The sequence below is a fragment of the Leptonychotes weddellii genome, chromosome 3 (genome assembly GCF_054177405.1).
Source record: "Leptonychotes weddellii isolate Sample4059 chromosome 3, ASM5417740v2, whole genome shotgun sequence".
In the NCBI taxonomy this organism is placed as follows: domain Eukaryota; kingdom Metazoa; phylum Chordata; class Mammalia; order Carnivora; family Phocidae; genus Leptonychotes; species Leptonychotes weddellii.
The window spans coordinates 165,190,233-165,214,245 of record NC_138371.1 but is presented as its reverse complement, the minus strand read 5'-3'; the positions used below and the strand labels follow the sequence as shown (position 1 = coordinate 165,214,245).

Sequence of the window (24,013 nt, the reverse complement as noted above, 5' to 3'; positions counted from 1 at the left end):
TTTTTTTTTTTTTAAAGATTTTATTTATTTATTTGAGAGAGAGAGAATGAGAGAGACAGAGCATGAGAGGGGGGAGGGCCAGAGGGAGAAGCAGACTCCCCGCCGAGCAGGGAGCCCGATGCGGGACTCGATCCCGGGACTCCAGGATCATGACCTGAGCCGAAGGCAGTCGCTTAACCAACTGAGCCACCCAGGTGCCCTCTGTTATTTTTGATCTAAAATGCTAAACAGCATTTTGTGTGAGTACTTACTTGAGTACAGAAGTGCAGACTTAGGTGAACAAAGTCAAAACCCTTTTCTCTCTTCCTCTTACCCAGTACCCTTTTGTTACCTCTACCACTTCTTGTCAGCCATTCACCTTCTATGGTTGTAGTACATTTGGAAAAAATCATTGTGTGACCTTAATACCAGCATCCCATGACTATATGTGGAAAAGGTAATGGAGACCCATAAGGTGTAGGGCAAGGAAGATACCTCTTCCTGGGGGAGAAAGATAGGAAAGATGGGAAAGGTGGGGCCTGTTAGCAACACTGAACAATGCAGGTTGTCTCCTTTACTTGACCAAGACTAGACCTGTTTTGTCTCTAATGTGGGATGGTATTTTTTCCAAAATCTGTCTTTTCCCCCCAGGTAATGGTTTCAGGAAGTGGTTTGTCCTTTATTTTGCCTTGAAGTTTAAAAAATTACCTGTATGTTAAAGTTTCATACAGTCTATAATAGTACTGTTTAATAGAAATACAGCATAAGCTACATACGTAATTTAAAAATTTTTGGTAGCCAAATTAAAATAAAAAGAAATAGGTGTAATTAATTTTTATAATGTAATTTTAACCCATTATTGCCAAAATATTATTTCAGCATTTAATCCTTATAGAAATATCAAGGCATTGTATATTCTTTTATTCCTGCTAAATCTTTGGAATTTTATGCCTGTAGCATTTCTGAATTCAGAATAGCCACACGTGGCTGGTGGCTACTGTATTGAACAGTGCAGATCTGTAGACTTATGTATTCTGTCGCTTATACACCTCAAACCAGAAAGTTGTTGTTTGGGGGGTGAGTCATTGGATGGGGTACTGTATTTGTGACACTGTGGAGGAAAAATGCATGATCTAAGTGTAAAGTTGGACTTTCCTCATAAAGACGATCCTTAAACTGTTTATTGGTAAAGTATATTAAATACTACCTAATGACATTAATATATGTCCCAGCATTCAAACCTGGCTCTTCAGGAAGATTTAGTATTTTGGGGTATGATTTTTAATATTCTTGAGACTGAAAACAAGTATTTTTCATGGAAAGACTCTCTGCCTTTTATCTCTTCCTCGGTGAGATCATGGAACCGGGGGCAGTTCAATGCCCAGAATTGGGCAGAAAGCCTCAGACTTCTGTCCTCCCTGGAGATGTGGTGGCTGAAGCATCAGAGTGTGGAGTGGTGCTATGCAGTTGTCAAACAGAGGGAAGTGGAGACATTGGGGAGGCATTTCCTGTTCTAGAACTTTGACGTTCCATCGTGCTTATTGCAGACTTAGGTGAACAAAGGGGGGAAGGTCCTGGGCTTGGAGCCAGGAGATCCAATGGTCACCATCTGTGTGACCTTCACTAATTTATGTAGCCCCTCTGAGCTTCAATTTCCTCATCTGTGAAATGCTGATGATACATACAGATTTGGGGGGAGGTTTCGTGAGATAATGTGTGTCTGATCCAGCAAAGGCGTGTGTATGTTGTAGGCTCTAAAGTTTTCTTGTGTCCAGATGACATAACTTTGTATGATCCCCATGACCACCATTTCATTCCTGCGCTGAATAGGCACTGTATGTCGAAACTTTTCAATAACCGTGTGATGATGATAGAGAACTTGTTACTTTTCCCATTTTCTGATGTAGATATGGAGATGTAACTTTCCCCAAGGCCACAGAGCCAATAAGCAGTTGGAGCTAGGATTTCCTGAAAATACTTTTTAAATATGAAATTCTCGAACATACACAAAAGTAAACTAGTAGAGGGTTTCTCAGACTTGGTTGAGCATCAGAATCACCTGGCTTTGTTAAAAACCCAGATTACTAGGCTCCATCCCCAAAATATCTGATTCAGTAGGTCTGGGATGAATTTGCATTTCTAACGAGTTCCAGATGATGCTGAAGCTGCTGGTCTGGGACTGCACCTTGAGAACCCTTGGACTGGTATAATGAACTCCCATCTGCCTGTCACTGCCTTCAACAATGGTAAATGTTTTGGGGACCAGGATTTTAATCCTGACTCCTCACAGCTGCCTTTAGCTGGTCCCCGAACAGCCTTTCTGGTGATGAGGTATGCAGAAACTCTTCTGAGAACCAAATATGTATTATGAATATTCCCTCCCCTGCTCCCATCCCTGCTTCCATCTTCAAATAAGTAGCTTAAAGCTGTTTTGAAATCTGACTATATTGGGCCTTTTAGAGCCTTTTAGCTTAATTACTCGACCTCTTCATTTCAGAGTTCCAAAAATAGCTTTTATTGACATAGGAAGAATTAAGACTTTCAAGAAAAATTCTGGAAAGAAAAATTGTTGGCTGGAAAAGGATCAGCCAACAACAGTACAGATTTAAGATAGAATTATTTATACAGTTACCATGGTGCATCTTTTTCTTTTTTGCTTTCATTATTGCTTTATACTTGTGCAAAAATGGCAGGCAGAATTGGAAGCTGGGATGGATGTGTAAGTGAGAGGCACATGCTGAGCCTGCCCTCCAGGCTCTCGGTCTGTTCTCTCTGTCTCTGTCCTCTGTATACCCTCCTTTGCCCTCTTATCCCATACCCCATGTCAAGGGAGAAGACCTTCAGATCTTTGCAAGGACGAGATCCCCATGCCACTCAGCTCTTTTCTTGTGTGCCTGCTGGGCACAGGGCGTGGAGGAGTCCCCTACATCCCTGTCTGGGCTTCTCTCATTAACATTCTCTGCACTCCCTTTTGAGCACAGCTGACTAAATGCAAGCAGCTCTGTGGGTTTTTGTTAATTAGTATTATCTTTATTACCTCACTTTGCATCATTTCATGTCTCTTATACCATTTTCTGGATGCTATTGATTTGATAGTTTTCACAGTCTTTAATTCTGTTTATTTTAGTAATGGGATAATAATTTTTGGAAAACCACAGTTATTTATAAAACTGACAAATACAAAACCCAGACTCTTTTCCTTCCATCAAACTGATGTTGAATGTCCAAGTTTTGCTAATGCTGACATGCCTAATGAAATAAAATCTTCATTTAGTGAGAAGTCCTCTCATTTGAGTGCTTTTTCTTAGTGCTGTATAAAAAGGGAATTCAACATCTTATCAGTGTTTATAATGTAAAGAACTGTATTCACAAGTGTGTCATTCTTTTAGCCTGCTCTGAGGATAGCACCACACTTCAGTATGAGAAATCTATTTAGATGTCTGAGACTTTGGTGTCCGCTATGCATTCTTCTAAACATTCGCCAGTTAATTAACCATATGGGAATGCTCAGGTTTGAGCTTGCTTTGCAGTCCAAGGTTAGATAAGGTCCTCTTTTTCCTCCAGTTTTTTGTATCACGTGCTTGTGCACACCGTTATTGAAAGTGCAAAAATCAAAATGTAGAGGGGAAGAGCATAGAGCAGGGGGTCAGGAGACCTGGGATCCAGGCCCAGGCTTGCCGGCAACACCCCCCAGGCCCGGGGACAGTCACGTAAATCCCACACTCCCGGGTTTTCCTATCGGTAAAACGAGAGGGCTAGACCAGATAATCTCAGCTTCCGATGTTTGCAGATCGTAGTTCTAATGTTACCGGACCTCCTGCTCCTTTTAAACAAGCATGCTTCTCAACAGCTGCTGAGGCCATTGTTCACGCACACACTGATGAACACCCGGGAGAAGAACATGTACTACTGAAGGGGATGTGATCATATTTTGATCTCCTAAGTTTTAATGTCCTGGGTCGAGGGAAGAAGAGCACGTCTATGACGAGGCAGTGGGAGGTTGCTTTCCCGGGTGAGCATGGCACAGGACCTAGTTCTGTACTGCTCAGCCCCCTTCTTCCTGCACCACTTTGCTTCCTCAGGGCCGTCATGGTGCGGCACACTCGCCGCTCTAGCCTCCTCTTCCAGTGCAGGCTGTAGTCCAGGGGCGGCTCAGAAACCCGCGGGCACCCCAGGCCAGCCAGTCATTGGTACCTCCTCGTACCTCCTCAAACAGATGCCATTCAAATCGTTTACTGTTTATTTATGTATTGTTTGTTTGTTTGTTTGTCGGCTCTGTGCCCAGCACGGAGCCCAACTTAGGGTTTGAACTCACAGCCCCAAGATCAAGACCTAAGCTGAGTTCAGGAGTCAGACATTCAACCAACTGAGCCACCCCGGCTCCCCAGTTGTTTACTATTTTATTTTATTTTTTTATTTTTTTACTTTTTTCCTATTTATTTGTTTATTATTCTGTTCAGTTAGCCACTGTATAGTACATCATTATTTTTGAGTAGTGCTAAGTGATTCATTATGAGAGACTGAGGGTTGCCTAGGGCAGAGATGGGGCAGGGACTATTGAGCCGTTCCTCTCCCAACTCCAGCGTGGCCCACCTGTCCAGAGAAAGCAGGGTCCTACAGTTAAGCATTCTTTGTTTCTCCAGCACGCCCATTGCAGAGCCCCATTGCTCACCTCGGGTAGCTTATTCACGTGCTCCTGGCAGCCACATAGAGTACGCTTTCAGAAAGGAGTTCTCATAAATGTTGTTTTCTCGCTCACGCTGGATTTCCAGAGATACTGTAGCACCCCTAGAGACTGGTTTCCTAAGCCCTTGGCCTCCTGGCACCCCATCCCCTTTACGCAGCTCTGCCCCAGCTATCCTGAACTGTTCGCTGCTTCCGGAACTCACAGTGCTGAGAGGAGGATTTATCCAGAAGCTAAGGATTCTTTCTTTAGTTTCAGGATTCCTTCCAGGGCCCTGGGAGGGCCTCCAGCAACTTTAACTTTATATTCAAAATTTTGTATTTTTTTTTAACCCCTTCCCCTTCCAGATATGTAAATGTCAGCCCCACAAAGTCTGGTTCCCATCCGGGAACATGTTCCTTGGTGTCTCCATTTTCCTGCAAGGAATCCCCAGTCCCCCCTGCATCCTGGCTGACGGGTTCCTCTCTTAGACTTGGCTCTGAAGTGCCCCACACTGTCAGGTTTCATCCCTCATCCAACACGTATTCATCGGATGCCTACATTATGCCAAGCCTTGTTCTAGATGCTGAGGGAGCAGTAGATAAAATGGAAATCTTTGCTTCGGTGGAGCTTGTAATCTCACCGGGGGATGCGGGGGGGAAGCAGGTTCATTCTAGGCGGGGTCAGATGCCACTTCTAGGTTCCCACTGCTGTCAGTCATTCTGCTCTCATCGTTCACACGTCTGTCTGTCTCCCCTCTGGACTGTGAGCTTTCTAGAGTGGGGGTTGTGTCCTTGTTATCCTGGCATCACAATGCATATGGACAGGCTCAGTAAAAGTCTGTGGCGAGAAGGAACACATAGCTGCTAACAACATTTGCATGCGAGGAGGGGAGGCAGCTGCTGATTTCCTGTGCCCACCCTAATTCTAGGAAAATGAGGATTCGCCCTCCAGATTTAACCGCTTAAATTCCGGGTGGGAGTATGCAGTGAGAGCCGTGGGTAAGATAGGAGCAACAGGAAGGCTCATTGGGCCACCCTGATTAAACTCTGGCTTCAGAGGACCCTTCCTTCTTGTTACAAGCTGCATTGTCCCCTCCCCAGCGACAGTGCTGGGGTCCTGTTGGCAACTTCAGGAAGTACACCATTTTGAAAATGGACTAAGTTCCATGAAGAATTTTTATCTCAGCCGATCAAGTAGCTTTTATAGTCATGCAGAAAAATCAAGGAAGTTTTAAATTCTTTATAAGCAGAAACAATAAATTTCTCGTCTCTTAAAATAGAATGCTCCAAGAGTTGCTGTTTCCTCAGTTTGCTATTTCAAGAAGTGGTATTCAGGATTTGAGCTTGTGTTAACATTTAATTACCAGAGACACAAAGTCCAGAAATGACTAGAAAGTTCACAGGAAGCTATCCTGTCAGAGAGAAAAGCAATGAAATCAGTAAGCCTTTCTGCCGAGCTCTTCCCGTGGTTTTTGAGGCTTCATACGTGACTGGCCAGAACTGAACTCACCTGTGGGCCTATGCTCTCCAGCTATGCTGGATTCCAGAGGAATCTCATTTTCCTGGCACAGAGAGGATTCCCTAGCTTCTCTTTGCCTGTGGATCTGGAATTTCAATTTGCATGGATGTTGGGCAGCCAGACCCACAGCAACAAGTGGTGGAGGAAGGAGTGAGGTTGGAGAACCTCAAAGGGAGGTTAATGGGGAGGGCACTGTGGATCATGCCTTTTGGCACCTGTGACAGCCACAGGATCACCGGGGTTCACCGTGCCGCCCCTGCTTCGACCAGTGGATGGGGACTGGTGGGGCCGTGATATCAGGGGCTAACCTGTACCCATGTTGTCCCTTAAGATGCAGCTCCTTCTTCCCGCTGTCCTGATCACATGGCCCTGGCTTCAGGCCTTGCCTGTGGATCTCTGGCAAGGAAGCCAAGGTTTTGAATCATTGTTATGAAAATGTCTGTGGGCGCTGGGCCTCCCAAACTCTCCAGTAGAGTCTGCTTCCACTCTCACCCCACATAACCAGCTGTGAGCAGCGCAGCATGGGGCTCACTCTCGCCTCCTCTAGAATCTTGAGTCCTGCTGCTCTCGTGGCTGTGCCCTAGGGGAGTGGGTCTGAAGGGCTTCTGTATACACCCTGACCCCCCAACTGTTGTTCTTCTCTGTCCTGCCTGACACAAACTTCATCAATACTCTCTTCAGTTTTTAATGTAAGCATCTATTTATATTTATTTTGGGCTCAGTCCCTGAATTCCAGTGTCATCTCTGTTAGTATACAGTTTCCTCTGTTTGGCCTTTTGTGTTCCCTTCTTTGTGCATGCCCCTACCATTGTTGTCTGTTTTATTTTATATGTTCTTGGAGAGTACAGGCAAGTTTTTGTAAACAGATTGGTAAAATTGAATGTATGTGTGACGTTCACCACTCCCCTCCCCCACCAAAAAAAAAATCACTGTCATGCAAGCAACACATTTAATAACAATAATGCTTGTAATAGTAATAACAACAGCTATTATTATCATGTGCTTACCGTTTTCCAGGCTCTATCAGGCATTTTACATGCATGCACTCGACGGAGCCTGGTAACAGCCCCATACAACTGTGCAGCTCAGCTTTCTTAACTACTGTACCGTACTGCCTTCGAGTTGATCCACATCTCTGGGGTATCTCTGGCCCCACCAGAGCAGATCCAGGTTTTGTGAGTGATGAAGCTTAGAACGTGGGGGGCCTTGTCTAAAAAGATAATTCAAAATTATAAATACAAAGGGAGGCATGGAAGTTAATACTTTATTTAGAATTTGAAAAGAAATCACAACAAATTCCAAATTTTAAAAAAGCTAACTCAAACCGTAAACATCAGAAATACAGGAGAACAACATTTTTATGAATAAATCTCTTGATACACCTCAGTAATATTTTCTTCCCTACATTTTTTGGTTTCATACTATTATTACCTCTTCATATGATCATGGTTTGATTTGATGACTCTGTAATGCAAGGATAGACCATTTAATCTTTCCTGTAGCATTAGTCAACATCTGTATTTTGTTAACCATAGTTTAGGAGAGTGTCCTCTAGTTTTACAATGTTTGGTAGCATCACATAAATTTTTAGGATTGAAAAAGACCTCTATTAGGTGTCTTTCATATATGAGCTGAATAATTTTGGGGCATTCTCAGATTGTGCAATAATTAACTTCAGATATCCCCCAAGTAGTCCTGGGGCCAAACCCCTTGAGATACACCTGTATTGCAACATGGCCCCTGATGCTGCACTTCATGTGACATGAGTCATGACATTGGGTGGACTGACACAGTGGCCATGGTCACTTCGGATCTTCCTAAGAAGCCAAGATGCAAAGCAGCAACTGAACTCTACACAGACATGGGGCCTGGGCAGGGGTCGATGCAAGTGAAGGACACCAAGCTTTGTGCACAGTCACTGTGTCTCTGGGCCCTGGGCTAGATGCTGGGGTGGGGTGGGGTGGGCAGAGAGGAGACCCAGCCCTGTCCCGAGGCACTAATAGTCAAGGAGGTAAGCTGTGCACAGGTCGTTTCAACCCATAGCTGAATGAACTGCACTCTAGGACTGCTACTAAGCGGGTGTGGCAGGGGGTGTCCCTGTCAGAGAAGGGAAAGACTATCTCTAATGGGTTGAGGGAGGTGCGCCCCTAGTACAGGGCTAAGTACTGTGTCCTGGGGCTAGAGCAACTCTGCTTTCACTCCTTTGGCTTATTTACCTGTGGGAGAGTTGTTTTTTAGAGGAAGGATTCTGCTAAAATAGGACATTTGTCAGCAGCCTGCAGGGCTGTAGGCTTGTGACAGGTGCAGAGGTGTGAGCAAGTGACAGGAGCAGGCTTGTGTCAGAAGCGGAGCCACATTGCTTCTGTCCTGGTCCTGGGGTTAGAGACACAGCTGCCTCCATAGGAGGGCTGCATGTTGGTTAGGGAGTTCAGAACTTTGCGCACTTGAAGAGTTCCCACTCTTCCTTCAGCACCTTGAGGCATCATTTCTGTGGTGAGGTGAGGAAATGTCCCAGCCCATGGGTGGCACTTGGCTCAGCCTCCTCCCTTAGCTCTGCATTTAACTTCCACCAGCACCTTTCGCCATATTGAATTAAATGTTTCCGAGCCATCCTCTTCCACTGTCCAGAATGTCCTCAGCTCAGTTCCATGGCTAGTCTCCAAGGAGTGACAGCCCTCCTCCAGAACTGTGTATAAAATTTTAGAAAGGAATATGTATACACATTTTTGGGGAGAGTGGGCCCAGGTTCTTAGAGGGGTCTGTAACCCCAGAGAGGTTAAGAAGCTCAGCACTGGGCATGTTCCTTGTCCCTCTCTAATTTACAAATTCCAGCCCAGTTCCTGGGACATCGAAATCCCTGGGGGAGCTTGTGCAAGCGCAGATCCCTGGTCCTACCTGTAGAGTTTCTGATTCAGTTTACTTTTTTATCAGCTTCTCCGGTGATGCTGCTGCCTGTTACCAGGACCCCACTTTGAGAACCATTCTTGTAGACTTTTATAAACCGAAAGTACCATGATCCTCTCCCTGTCAGATTTCACAATAACCTGAGAAACAAATGTTCGTAAATAAGGACATTTAACCTCCAAATGAGGACAAAAGCTAAAGAAGTTGTATCTATAGGTTGAGTTACAGTTTTCACTTACTATAAAAGCAGCATAATCAGGCCCTGTGCAAGTTCTGAATGTTACAGACTCAGGAGCTGACCGAGTCCCCGTGATGCTTAGGGAAACACAACATCTTTGAATATTTAAAATACAAACCAGTGAATTCTCAGGTTTTCAAAACATGGTGGTTCCGATGGCCTAGGAGCAGCTCCATCCATGACCATTGGTTGATTTGGGTAATTCTGGGCCCAAAATTTTGCTTTTGACCATAGAAAATCAAGAACTTGGCTCTTTTAGCTGTGTCACCCCAGGAAGGATTAAACTTAAGTGTGTTGATGGCTTTAAAACCAAGGCCATGTGCCAGATCTACGCTAAGCCTCTTTCTACTAAAGGGGTGGGGTACTGGCACTCTGGTAATTCACTAATTTCATTTTGCTGTTAGTGTGACGTTCCTGTCACCACTGTAGGCTGGTCAGTTCCCTACCCTAGTGGGCTGTCCCCCTGCTGACGTGACCACTTGGAAACGCTTAGTTAAGCTGAAGAACAGTGAACAGCTGTAACCAGTGAATCATCCTTTCAAAGAAGAGTAGAAAATAGGCAGTTATGCCCTTAACCCCCAGTTGAGTAGACCCAGAGGTGTGACTTCCCACGGGCCCACTGTCCTTTCTGTTTGTAGTTGATGCCCTTTTTTTTTTTTTAAGATTTATTTATTTATTTACGAGAGAGAGAGAGAGAGAGAGAGAGGCAGAGGGAGAAGCAGACTCCCAAGGAGCAGGGAGCCCGATGCAGGACTCGATCCCAGGACCCTGGGATCATGACCTGAGCGGAAGGCAGACCTTAACCATCTGAGCCACCCAGGCGCCCTGTAGCTGCTTCTTCTGTCTTTATCTTCCACCTTGTGTTTCCTTCACTTCTGTTGCTCCTGCCTGCCTCACCCCTGGGTGTCAGTCCCTTTTGTCTCTTCCTCCCCCACCTCCTTCTTGTCTCTTTTCCTGTTCCCTCACCAATCTCCATTCTCACCCTTTCTGTGAGTGTTTTTAGAGTTTTCATTTATTAAACCTTTTAAACAATCTAGGTTTAGTCAAATTGGTGAGAAATAATCATGAAATACATTTAAGAACGTGTAAACATGTTGTGTGTATCAGCCCAGCGACAGGAAACACATCAATTAATTGGAAATAGAAAATTAATGTAAAGAATTATTAAACTGGTAAAGGGGATTAACTACTAAGGGGCAAAGGTAACTCTACAGCGTAAATCGGCCAATGACTCTTGGGCAAATCTGGCTGTTGCGTTTCTGTAAAGTTTTAACACCACTCTGCCCATTTGTTTATTTATTGTCAGTGGCCACTTTTGTGCTACAGTGTCAGAGTTTAGTAAACAGTAAAGCTGGCAAAAGCCTAAAGTATTTACTCTCTGGCTCTTTTCAGAAAACGTTTGCCAACCCCTGCTCTAAGAATACAGGAATAGTCTACTGAGGGAGCTGTGCCATAGGAGCAAGGCAGAAAACTCCAAAACATCCTAGGCTAAGACAAGAGCCTTTACCAGCAGGTCCCTCCAGCACCCTCTCTGACAAGGGCTGACATTGTAGCACAGTTTTCGGACAAGCAGACTGCCCTTGCCTTCTGACCCGAAGGGACTGCACTGCTGACCCTTGCTGGAAGGGGTAGGAAGGGAACACAGCCAGTGGTACCTTTGGAGGGGCCCAGGGCTGGTGTGGAGGACCAGGCCACCCCCTCGGAGCTTACCTGGTCGCCTTCATGTGCTGGGCACCGTATGGAGCAGGGGAGAATGTCCCATCCTGCAGGATCTCTCTGTCTGACCTCTTTGTAATAGAAGTGCAGCTGTCAGAATCCACAACTCTGTCATTGTATAAAGCTATGCGCATCTTCGGGTTTTATTAGGAATATAGTCCTTGTTCCCAAGGAAGACCTAACTAATCATGACATCTATCCATTCTGCCAACAAGCGCTTAAAGCACTATGTACAGTGTGACAAACTAAAATAAAGGAACACATTATTCAAGTCGAATTAAAATATTTTGGAGAATATTTTTATAATTTTCTATGGCAATTCTTTCCTTAAAAATACTTTGTGTAAATCTCTCTCACTTTTGAACCGTTTTTTGGAATGTAGAAACAATTTAACATTCTGAGTATATTGTAGGAAGAAATTACACTCCCATTATGATAGCTTTAATTTTTTGGGTATATTTTTATCTCTGCCCATAAATGTATATTTTGCTTAATTATAATAATGGTGCCCTTGTTTGGTCATTGCATTTTTTTTCTTAGCATGTCCAGACATCTTTGTAGAGTCTACTTTTAAATCAAGTAATTGAAGTTAAATATGGGCGTTTGTATTTATGTTAGGTAGAGTAAACTGATGACCCCTTTAAACAACTCCAGAATCTCCGTGGTTAACACAGTAGATGCTTTTGTTCCTGCTCACGGATATTTCAGCACCTATTTTCAGGAGGCAGCCTTCTGTTGGGTAGGTTCAGGATCTCGATGCCTCCTATCTTGGGGCTTTATCCTCTCCTCAAGCCTCCGGAGTCTAGTGCTGGATCCTGTGCATGTTGCTGGCAGTGGGGAGAAGGGAGGGAGGCTGTCTCAGTCACTTAGGGCAGCTGGAACAGAATATAAGGGCGGGGGGAGGCTTAAATAACATTTATTTCTCACAGTTCTAGAGGCTGAGAAGTCTAAGATCAAGGCACTAGCCAACTTGGTTTCTGGAGAGAGCCCACTTCTTGGTTCATAGATGGCTTTCTCCTCACTGTTTCTTCACATGGCAGAAGGGAGTTCTCGGGGGTCTCTTTAATAAGATTACTAATCAATTCATAAGGCCTCTACCTTCATGACTTAATTGCCTCCCAAAGGCCCGCTTCCTAAAACCATCACATTGGGGATTAGGTTTCAACGTGCGAATTTTGGAAGGATGAAACATTCAGCCTCTAGCAGAGAGCTTTTACAGTCCAGGCTTGGCAGTGGCCACACTCCTTCCTCTCACCTGCCCTTGGCCACAAGACACAGGGCCACATCTAACCCTGGGGAGGCTGGGGAATGTAGTCCTGCTGTACCTAGAAGGAAAGGAGAGATTTGGGGAACATGTAGCAGCCTCACCCACAATTCCCAATGTGATGCCACGTACCAGATGTCTTTAATATATTTCATACATATTTATTGTCATTTTAATAGACATAACATGTTGAGATTATGTAATCATGATTTTTATTAATAGTTTCAAAAAATAATCTTGTAGGAATTATTGATATATGGACTTAGTTGCTTCTGAGAACATTGTGTGTGTGTGTGTGTGTGCACGTGCGCATGCCTGTTTTATCACTTGGCATGCTGGGATATAGTTGAATAGGTGTCTTTCTCCCTGACCTAGCCCAGTTAGTGCCTTCCATGTGGAAAGTGATCAGCAAACACCATGGCAATGCCTGGCAATAGATAGGAGAGATTTTTACTGCGAAGGCTAACTTTGGAAATATTCAAAAAAGGCATATTCCCTCATTCCTTTTCCCACTTGCTTATTGCCTCTTTCTTCTGGTGGTCTGATGGTCATCCCTATCTGCTGAGGTTCACTCACAAGCCCTGGTTTAAGTGATACCATCCTCCCACCCCCAGAGCTCACATTTTTGTATGTTTAGGTATTATATAATAAGTATATAGACATTTTAGGAGACAGGGGCATTTTGATACTCTGAGAAGAGTTCTGTAGAGTCTTATATGAAATCGTGAGCCCTGTGGATGCTTTAAGCCTGGGCCAAGAAGGCTGCCGCTGTTGACATCCATCCCTCACTACCAGACCACGGCTGGACCCCTAAGCAGGGCAGTTCTGGCAGATCCTAAGGCTTGAATGGGGACTGACCTAGCCAGGGGTGACCCAGGACACGACTGGACGTTCCATCAGACTTCATAGCCTTCTTTGTGCTTTAATAACTAAATAAGCAGGGCTACAGATAGACAGAATACCAGGAAGTGTCTTCTGTTCTTTTGAAAATAACTTTTATCTCTTGTTTCTGATTCTTCCTTATAGCAAAATTAACATACTTCCGTTGCAGAAAAGTTGGAAAATGCAAAAGCAGATAGTGTAAAGTTCTTTAATCTCAAGGAATTGCATTTATCTATAAGAATGTTTCAGTTGCTTATTTTTTCACCCTTTAGGCAAAGCCAAAGCTGATCGAACCACTCGACTATGAAAATGTCATCGTCCAGAAGAAGACACAGATCCTGAACGATTGTTTAAGGGAGATGCTGCTCTTCCCTTATGATGACTTTCAGGTAGATAACTTTTAAATGTGGTTGATCTCGACAAACAGTACTTTTTAATCTACTGATTTATTGTTTGGTTATTTAATCTTAGGATTTTTAAAAGATGAAGATGTTATTTAAGAGAGAAAAGTTATATCATTATATTTTTCCATGCATTCCTTTATGGGTTGATTTTTTTAAATGGTATTATTTTTGCAAATATATACACACAGATATGAATATGTGTTATATATTTGCATATGCATATAGGCAAATGCATGTAAATGCATACACACATTTATGTATTACATGTAGAACATAAGTATTTTTTTTGTGTGTTATATTTTTAATAAAAGTGCTGTACTCTGGGCGGATTTATGGACACAAGTACCTCCTGTGTCTTACAAGCTTTGTCTGAAGAGAGATTTAAGGTTTTTGCCCAGTGCCTTGGTGCTAAGGAAGGGATTTGCTGGGGGAGCCCAGGAGGATTTTGTCATCCTTTCAGGATTGCACTTTGGGAAACCACCACAAGAGAACCCGTGGACTCTATGTGGGCTCATAGAGAAGGGCTTCGGGTAACCAGGAATGTCCTGATGTCTCCCTCTCTGGTGCTGTTCCTTGTATCTCAGCAGCTGCTGGCGGAGGACCTGGCACGGCTCCTGCTGTGAGCTGCTCTCTAGATTGTTGCTTCAAGTCTTTCAGGTTGCGAGAGCCCCGTGGCTGAGCGACTCACAAGAGCTTTGAGGCTAGTGAGGAGTGAGAGCAGGACATCAATGGTGTTAGAGGCCTGGCAGCCTGGAGTCACCTCGGTCTGTTTGGAGGTTCTGGTTGCTGCCCTTGTTCTCTGGGACCTACCGCATCATGGTGCGTCCTTCGTTTTTGCCTTGAACCTTCTTTACCCGGTGCTATTACCATCCAATGCCCTGTTTTCTGTGAATTGAGCTGCCTTATTTTTGAGCTTCATTCTTTGTTGTTTAATTTGAAAAGTACTACAGGGGCACCAGGGTGGCGTAGTCGGTTGAGCTTCCGACTGTTGATCTAGCTCAGGTCTTGATCTCTCAGGGTCGTGATTTTTAAGCCCCGGGTTGGGGTCCACGCTGGGTGTGGAACCTACTTAAAAACAAAAATAAATAAATAAAAATAAATTAAAAAATAAGATAAAAAGCATTACATACTTATAAAACAAAGCAGAATAGGCACTATTGAAATACTTGATGTTAAAAGCTTCCCCCACCACTTTCTTTCTAATCCCACTGCCCAAAACATAACCTACCACATACAGTTCTGTGCCTACTGCATTGTCTTTAGAAACTTCCATGTTAATAACAATTGTTAAATTGGGCGCCTGGGTGGCTCAGTTGGTTAAGCGACTGCCTTCGGCTCAGGTCATGATCCCAGGGTCCTGGGATCGAGTCCCACATCGGGCTCCCGGCTCAGCGGGAAGCCTGCTTCTCCCTCTCCCACTCCCCCTGCTTGTGTTCCTGCTCTCGCTGTCTCTGTCAAATAAATAAATAAAATCTTTAAAAAAAACAAACAAAAAAACAATTGTTAAATTATATTCCTTTTTTTTTTTTACACCAAATTTCCACCAGTTTACAACAAAGGTGGGAATTCTCACAAATGTTCACTTTTTTTTTTTTAACTTGTTAAGGATACATCTAAAGAAAATGATTATTCTTTTAACTCTTTCCTGAAAAATAAGGAATGCTGTAGAAGTGGCATTGGCCATGTGATGCTGCTGCCAAAGTACGTTCCACTGATAAGTGGTTTCAGATCGTGCCTCAAAATAGGATGCTTTGAAAACCTCATTGCATGAATAGACTACTCAGCTAAAACATAAATGGAAGCCTCAGAATGATTTCTTTCGCCTGTGATTTTGGCAATAAGTTTATTAGCATGAGAAGTTAAGTCAGATGATTATAAATTAGACTTCACATTGACACATGTTTCCTGTAGTGTGCTCCGAGGAAGCTAAAGGTTATCTCAAGTTTCTCTGAGCATGAAGTACATGTATTCTTCTTGGTATGAGTAATAAAGTTATCCAGTGTTTGCAACCTAGAATGCAAAGTTGTATTTGCAGCCTGAGATAAAATTATTTAAGATGCGAACAAACCAAAGAAACAAGATACAGTTAATTTAGTATCATCTTTTACCCCAGGCACAAGGAACCTGGATGTTTACAGTTGTAGAACCAGATGACTGAAACTCTCAGAAAAACTCCTTTGTCCCTTTTGCTTGTAACTATTTCCTTGGAGATACCAGGCACAAATTTTCTAGGAAAGGCAAAGAACTCACTGACGTTTTGCTGGCCAAGATTGAATAAGCAAGTTATTTTCTGTTTTCGGGAAGTTTTTCCCAAAGATTAAGGAGCTTGAATTTCAGCTTTGATCCCTATCACAGCAATTAGCATGGGCTCCATTTAAATTTGGATGCTGTTACTTGTTTTCCCGGAGATGCCTATATACTAGGCAAGGCCATTTACCCTGTGCTTTCTCGTTAGTTTGTCGTGGTGATTTTAATAACTGTCTACCTAGCTGAATGAGCAAAATGTCTTAGAACTGTCACAGATTCCCTCTGTCTGTCCCTCTCTTCTTAGGCAGAATAGAATAATATAAGGAACTATCCTCGTATTATTAGAGGCAGAGGGAACACTTAGATCAGGGGAAAGTATCTCATATGGAAAAAATAGCAAGATGGTTAGGAAGTGGGTCAAATTGTGAGCAAAATGCATGCTGGGGGTTAATTTGCAATACCATGCTTACTAGTTAAACAGTATTAGTTAACTATTAATAGAACTTCGTGCAAAGTTCTGTCAAATGCATTCAGAGTGATAATTTACTAAAATATAAGTATGGATAGTGATGAAACATTTGTATAGTTTTAGAGCAGGACATATGTTGATCCTGGCCAGATTTTTTTTTTTTTTTAAGATTTATTTATTTATTTTAGGGGGCTGGGAGGGGCAGAGGGAGAGGGAGAGAGGGTCTGAAGCAGACTCCTGCTAAGCATGGAGCCTGATGCATGGCTCAATCTCATAACCCTGAGATCACAATCTGAGCCCAAACCAAGACTTGGATGCTTAACCCACTATGGCACCCAGGCGCCCTGATATTGATGAGCTTTCAAGGACTCCTGTGTTCTCTGAACATGAGTCTTATGTAGAGAAGATTTTTTTGGTAAAATGTATTTGCTGAAGGGTGGGAGAACAGTGTTTAAAAGAAACAGACAAAATAACCTGAGAGACGTGGAGTCAATGTGGATTTTAAAAAGGCAAAAGGACAGTTCTCGGCTCTCAGAATATTTATGAAGTAAAGTTTTATCTGCCAGGGCCAGGGGCAGGAGTGTGTGTGTGGCTGATGTATCCCTCACTAGCTGACTGCGCTTCTTTTTTCAGAATCAGCCCCATGCTTTGGAGTATGTTCTCTTCTGTCTCTGCGTTGGCTTCATGGTTCTCCTTGCCAGCAATACCTTCTTTTCTCTTCCCTCCTTCTAGAACCTTCTCACCCTTCCGAGGCCACTTCACATCCCTTGTCCTCTGATGTTGTTCAAGTCCGCAGTGATTTTTCCCCATTCTCTTAAGCCCTTTAATACTTACTGTTCAGACTGTATATAGTTATACCTGAGTACCTTGTCTTGGGCTTTTCACTAACGGCTTCTTACGCCTTTTGGGTCCAGTGTCACCACCTGTGCTGTGACCCCAGTGAAGGCTCAGGCCCTGTGTGTGTGAATCTCTGTCCTCCCACCCACCTCATATCCACCTAACCTCTTTATTGTTAGAATGTTTTAGATCAAGAAATGTAAGTTGACTTTTGCTGAAGAAATGACACATCTGTGCGCACCCGAGGGCAACGCCCAGGCTTGCTCCCCTTCTCGTCAGATGCCTAGAACCTCATGTGGGCCTGGCCATTGACTTCCAGTCACCGTTCTCCTTTAGGAGGAAGTCCTTTACCGGCTGATGCTGGTGGTTTTTTAAAGATTTTTTTTTTTTCGGGGTGCCTGAGTGGCTCAGTTGGTTGAGCGACTGCCTTCAGCTCAGGTCGTGATCCCAGGGGCCTGGGATCGAGCCCCGCATCGGGCTCCCTGCTCAGCGGAGAGCCTGCTTCTCCCTCTCCCTCTGCCTGCCGCTCTGCCTACTTGTGCTCTCTCTCTATCTCTGTTAAATAAATAAATAAAAATCTTAAAAAAAAAAAAAGGTTTTTTTTTTTCTTTATTTGAGAGAGAGAGAGAGGAGCAGGGAGAGGAGCAGAGGGAGAAGCAGACTCCTCACTGAGCAGGGAGCCCAAGGTGGGGCTCGATCCCAGGACCCTGGGATCATGACCTGAGCCGAAGGCAGGTGCTTAACCGACTGAGCCACCCAGGTGCCCGGTGGTTTGACGTCCTTAACTGTTGCCATCACTCCCCTGAATCTGCAGCTTGCTAGAGAGCTCCTTATATCCTGGCTTGTTACAAGCTTACTAACGTGTGTGCAGTTATGTAAAGTGATGGACTGTGGGAAAGGTAGTAATTAGTCAAAAAGGATGCTGGCGGCAATGTATAGATACCATTTATATTTCACAAAAACCAGTGTTTGGCGTGTGGTATGAACTAACAAGGACAGAATTTGTGTTTTCCTTCCAGAGATGTACCTAAAGGAATTGAAAGCAGAGACTTAGAGATACTTGTGCACCCATGTTCATGGCAGCATTATTCACAACAGCCAGAAGGTGGAACCCATGTGGCCCATGGGTGAGCCTTGAGCAAATTATGCTAAGTGAAATGTGACGATCAGAAAGGACAAATTTTGTATGATTCCACTCGCAAGAGGTACTTAGAATAGTCCCGTTTATAGAGACAGGAAGTAGAATGGTGGTGATCAGGGGCTGGGGAATGAGGAGTTACTGTTTCATAGGTATAGAGTTTCGGTTTTGCAGGATGAAAAGAGTTCTGTGGGTGGATGGTGGTGATGGCTGCACCATGGTGAGAGTGTTCTTAATGCTCCCGAACTGTACACTTAAAAATGGTTTAAATGGTAAATTTTATGTTATGGATATTTTACCACAGTTGGAAAAAAAAAGAGCATATGGTTGCAGGATTTCTGTGCTCCACGGATGTGAAATTACTGTCATCCTTAAAGTTGTTCAAAGTCAGGGTGAGGAGTAATTTCTCTGGTGCTCTTCCTGCATAGTTCATGGTTTAGTATCAACATCATATTCCCTCGCAAGGGAATTTAAAACAAAAGATAGGTGTACCGAGGAAAGATTATTAGTAATGGGCAATCCTAGAAATTTTCATTTTTGGAAATGTTTAGATACAGGAGAACCCTAGAATGTTCTCAGCATTGTATAGAAAAATGTGGTTAATCCATTTCCCTTTAAATAACATCCTGATTTTTATTTTTCCTCTGTTTCTCTTCCTCTTCTACTTACATGAGACTGATAATGATCTACAAACCACTGACCTGAAAAGGAAGCCAAGCCCTGCTACTTACAAAGGGCCTGGAAGTCCCTGATCTCATTTCCCATCTGTCCTTTTGAAAAGAAAAAATTCTTTCCACACTGTTTTGTCCTCACTTTTTATTATATGCTGCCAAAAAAATAATCTTGGTACTTTGTTTTGAGCTTTTTATTGAAAAATGTTCTTTTGATAAATTCCTCGAAATTTTTATCAGAGGGAATTCAGTGGCCAACAATGTAACTTTCTGTGAACATTGTGGTTTCTGGGATACTAGTTCATGCCCAGGACTGAACCTACCTGAATAAGATCTGGTTAAATAATATTTCTGAATTGACATTGGCCAGACCTTCAGGAGATGAGAATTTTAATTCTAGTTTTAAGTAATGACTTTTACAGAAAACAGAACAGATCATACTTTCATGATCAAATATGTCTTAAAAGCTTATTTTTTGGACAGAACTGATCAGTCAAGTTGAACAGTATATTTGTTTAGCTTATAATTGATAGATCTACTCCTTGTGCAAAGGGCTCAGCCTCCTGAGACAGGGCTCCTGCTTTCAAATTGCTCAAAACTTAGAAGAGATAATAACCTAATGTTTCTAATAAGAAGGAGAATGTGACTAGTATCATGAGAGAGATCGAGTCCCATGGGAATTTATTAAGTTGGAGATAGTGGGACTTCCAGGTGCAAAGAATTTTTAAGTGGTTGGAAATGCAGAAGTTTGGTCTAAGAGAGGAGTGGGAGTTATTGATCTGGGCTCACTCATAGCAATGTGAGTCAGTGGCCCAGAGGCCAAGAGCATGGGGGTGCCTCTGTGGGAACTAGATCTTGGGGGCACCTTCACTGAGGAAGGAGGGAGGTGGGAAGCAGTTACAGAAAATTGGAAACTTTCTCCAGGAGACTGCAGGGTCCTGGAAGACAGAAGACTTTGAAGAAGGTAGGCAGAAAGGGCAGACAGTCTTGTGCTCCTCCTGATGAGGTGGGGGAGTTGATACCTAGGATATCTTTGCCGGTGAAGATAGTTTCTGGACAGGGCTGATGAAGTAATAAGCAGGTGGGAATGCAGGGGTTCATATTACATGGTAGCAGAGAGAAGGAATCGTCATGGCTCAGAGTAAGAACAAGAGGTTTTATCAGGATTGGGAAAACGAGAGAATGAGCTAAGAAGGGAAGTCCAGGAATGGGGAAGACATGGAAGATGTCAGGTTTACAGGGATGTGGTTTGAAACAGGGCTCTTTGCAGGGCTGCCTGGTTGGCTCAGTTAAGCATCTGACTCTTGCATTCAGCTCAGGTCATGATCTCAGGGTCATGAGATGGAGCCCTGCATCAGGCTCCACGCTCAGTGGGGAGTCTGCTTGAGATTCTTTCCCTCTCCCTCCTCCTCTGCTCCTCCCTCCCCATGCTCTCTCTTATAAATAAATAAATAAATAAATAACACCTTTTTTTTCTTTTCTTTTTTTTAAGATTTCATTCATTTATTTGACAGAGAGAGCGAGAGAGCACAAGCAGGGGGAGCAGCAGAGGGAGAGGGAGAAGCCGGCTCCCCATTGAACAGGGAGCCCACTGTGGGGGCTCGATCCCAGGACCCCGGAATCATGACCTGAGCTGAAGGCAGATGCTTAACCAACTGAGCCACCCAGGCGCCCCATAAATAAAATCTTAAAAGAAAGAAAGAAACAGGACTCTTTGGGAATCTTGGGGATGGAGTTGAGGGTCTTTGGGGGAAGAAGGAGAGAGAGTTCCATCTCTGAACAGCAAGGAGAGAATTGGCTATTGAGAAATTTAGAGTGGATTGGGCTGAGGGGCCAGTGTCAGGCTGGCTCAGGGGAGGTGCAGCTCAGTGGGGGAGGGGGGAGGTAAGAAGGGTTTGGAAACTTAGGGAATAGGATGAAGAGGGGGTGACAGTAAGAGTCATTGGTTAGTTCCTCCACTGCTGTAACCATGGCCATAGCCCTTATCCTTTCATGCCGTGGTTAATGCAAGAGCCTCCTGTCAAGTCTTCTGGATCCTATTCTTGACCCCTTCCAGTTTATCCTAATAGAGTAGCCAGAGTGAGCATTTAAAAATAAGTTTAAAAGGTAGGTCGGATGATGTCACTCTTGTGTTCAGAGTCCTTCAGTGAAGACCTTATCATGGCCTGAAGGGCTGCTGTGGTCTTGTCCACCCATGACCTCCCTGACTGTCTTCCTGGCCTCCGTGGGGCTCCTCCTTCACCCCGGGCTGTCTCCTGCCTTAGGGTCCTTGCTCAGGCTTTCTCCTGTGCCAGTGAATTCTTTACCCAGCTGTCTCCCGCCTCCTGAAAGCCTTTTGCCAAATCTTACCTTGTCAGTGAGATCCTTGCCGACTCCGTACTGCCTGACCCCTTGGGCCTTCCTGGTCCCATTTATGTTTTATTTTTTTCTCACCACATTGCTTATCCACTTCTAACATACATGTTTATTCATGTGAACTCTGTGGGGGCAGGGGTATTAATCCTGTGCACTGATGTTTTCGAGCACCTAGAAATAGATGGCACAGGGCAGGAATTCAATAATACTTGTCGAGTGGGCTGAATGAGTGAGAGGGAGAGAGAATGAGAATATATGAATCACCAACAAGAGTGGGCCCCTTCCATCTAACATTTTGGTGGAAACAGCCTTTTTGGGAATGTCAGTGCTTGAGAACTGAGAAGAGAAAACTGAGGATGGGGGGTTATATTGGCAAGATGGTATGTGTGGGGGTGGGGAGTAGCAGCAGGGCCCAAAACTACAGCACTCGAGGTCCTGAAATGGCCTCCCATGGACTCCTGGCCGGGTGTGGAGTCTTTAGAGGTCGATGTTGGACTGAGAAAGGAAGATAGTGGAGGACCTGGTGGGTGAACGAGCAGAAATGCATGGTGTGGGGTCATGGGAGGGATGTAAAGTGGCACTTGGAGAAGGGGAGTTTTGGTGTTTGCGATGACACAGGGAGATGTTTGGTAGGCAGCATGGATCATGGCAAGGGTGACCTTGGAAGGCTCGTGGGTAAAGTGAATCAACATGTAACAGAACACTGAACAGTTTGATAGAGATTTGGAAAGGTAAAGATGTGAAATAGTTCAGCCCAACCACTGGGACTGTTGAACCAGATGATACCTAAAGTCAAATAGAAAAGTTATAGGCATAGCTGGTCAGGTGACTATTTTGAGCATTTAATCTAAGCTTGAGATGGATCCCTGGGCCCCTTGAAGATAAAATATGTTGTAACCTTTCTTTCTTATTGGAACTGCAACAGGAAAAGCAAGTGATGTAGGAACACTTGGTTGTTATTATTTCCTTGACTGTCACATTTGTTCCTTAATTTGTTTAAAATTTTGTTCAGCTCAACAAACTTAAAGAAATATCAGTCTTGGAACCGTGCCAATTCAGTATTATTTAGGTGAGGGTGAAAATTACTTGTGAGTAACAGCTTCTCTACTGGATTCTCCATCAGCAACCAACAGCAATATATTGAGGAACCGTAATTAACTTTGATTTGTGCCGTGTTTTCTAAAGGAAGGTGGCAGCCTTGTGGGACCGGAGGATGAGCTGGCTGTGCCTGCCGCTTCTCCTCAGTGAGGTTCAGCTCATGTGATACCGTGGTGGTCAGAGAGGAAGACCACGGCTGGCCCTCTGGGTCCCCACGCTCCGTTACAGGCAGAGCAGGTCCATTCGCCCATCAGTGGAGGGTGTATGTCGTGCTCCACGGCATACACGCTAGGGGACGTGATTGACCTGTGTTCCATGTTATATTGGGGCGTGGGGACATTCCTGCAGAATATGTGACAGTGTCCCGGGAGCTGGCTAACTCAGGGAACTCTGGTGCCCGCCCCAAAACCATTAGAATAAAATCCTGTCCGATTGATCTCTGTGTTTACAAAGCATGTTAGCCATTTTCTTCCACACGGCGCCTGGTAAGGGAAGTAGCCTTTTTTCACTGAGGCAGATCCTGTATTACATGATTTTTATTAGAAATACTGCACAGTGGGGCACATGGGTGGCTCAGTCAATTAAGTGTCTGCCTTTGGCTCAGGTCATGATCTCGGGGTCCTGGGATCGAGCCCCACGTTGGGCTCTCTGCTCAGTGCAGAGTCTGCTTCTCCCTCTCCCTCTGCCCCTGCCCCCCACCTTGGGCTTGCTTGCTCGCTCTCTCTCAAATAAATAAAGTCTTTATTTTTTTTTTTAAAGATTTTATTTATTTATTTGACAGAGAGAGACAGAGAGAGAGGGAACACAAGCAGTCTTTTAAAAAAAGTCTTTAAAAAAAAGAAAAAGAAAGAAATACTGCACACTGCTGAGGAAAACTTATGATCAAGTAGGGAGTTGAGATTAACTACGTAAATAACTAGATGAAATAGGACACACACACAGGCATATAACATTACCTGCATCAATGGGTCTAAGAGTTGATTCTCTTATGTAGAATAAAAGATACTGGATAAACTCGTAGTCCAGCACTGTATGCATGTACTCCCCGCATCAGGTCACACTCCCTCCCTCCCTCCCTCCCTCCCTCCCTCCCTCCCTCAAATCTTCTTTGCTTTTTTAGAAGAAATAATGTTTAGCTCACATTTTAAATAGGTCGGAGAGAATGGTAAATGTCCCACAATTGGTAGAAAGGGGTAAGCACAGATCATACTTGTAAGCATTGAGGGGTAGGAGGACAGTTTTATGTATGTGATTAATGTATTTGTCTTAGGTTATTAAACACGACTAACAGACACACATAGACAAAGTTCTAAGCAAAGGTGATATCCTAAGACCATGTAAGCACATGGAGATTTATTTATACTCTATTTCTACATTCATTGAATATTGGTCTTTATAATTATTCATAACTGTAAAAGTTTGTCAAGGTGGCAGATCGGGGGAGTAGAAGAGAAGGAGACACGGTAGGATTGCATGCAAAAACAAGAACAAAGAGTCCCTAAAGAGAAAATCTAGGTTTTGGCCTCAGAATTACCAGATGTCATTGAACATATTAGTTAGCTCAAAATCTCTGTGGTTCCTACAACTTGTGGGTCCTGCTGTGTCCATTGCTCTGCCTCTTCCTGCC

At 43.9% G+C, this 24,013-nt stretch overlaps 1 protein-coding gene across 24 annotated transcripts in view; it reads left to right on the top strand.

Annotated features, from left to right (window-relative positions):
• The window catches only part of DOCK9 (dedicator of cytokinesis 9), a 322,858-nt gene that overhangs the window by 102,933 nt on the left and 195,912 nt on the right, over positions 1–24,013 (top strand). For all 24 annotated transcript variants that reach the window (XM_081815144.1, XM_081815147.1, XM_081815151.1 and 21 more), the window contains exon 2: positions 13,440–13,556. In XM_081815144.1, the coding sequence (XP_081671270.1) occupies positions 13,440–13,556 (117 nt within the window). The remainder of the gene's footprint in view (positions 1–13,439; positions 13,557–24,013) is intronic.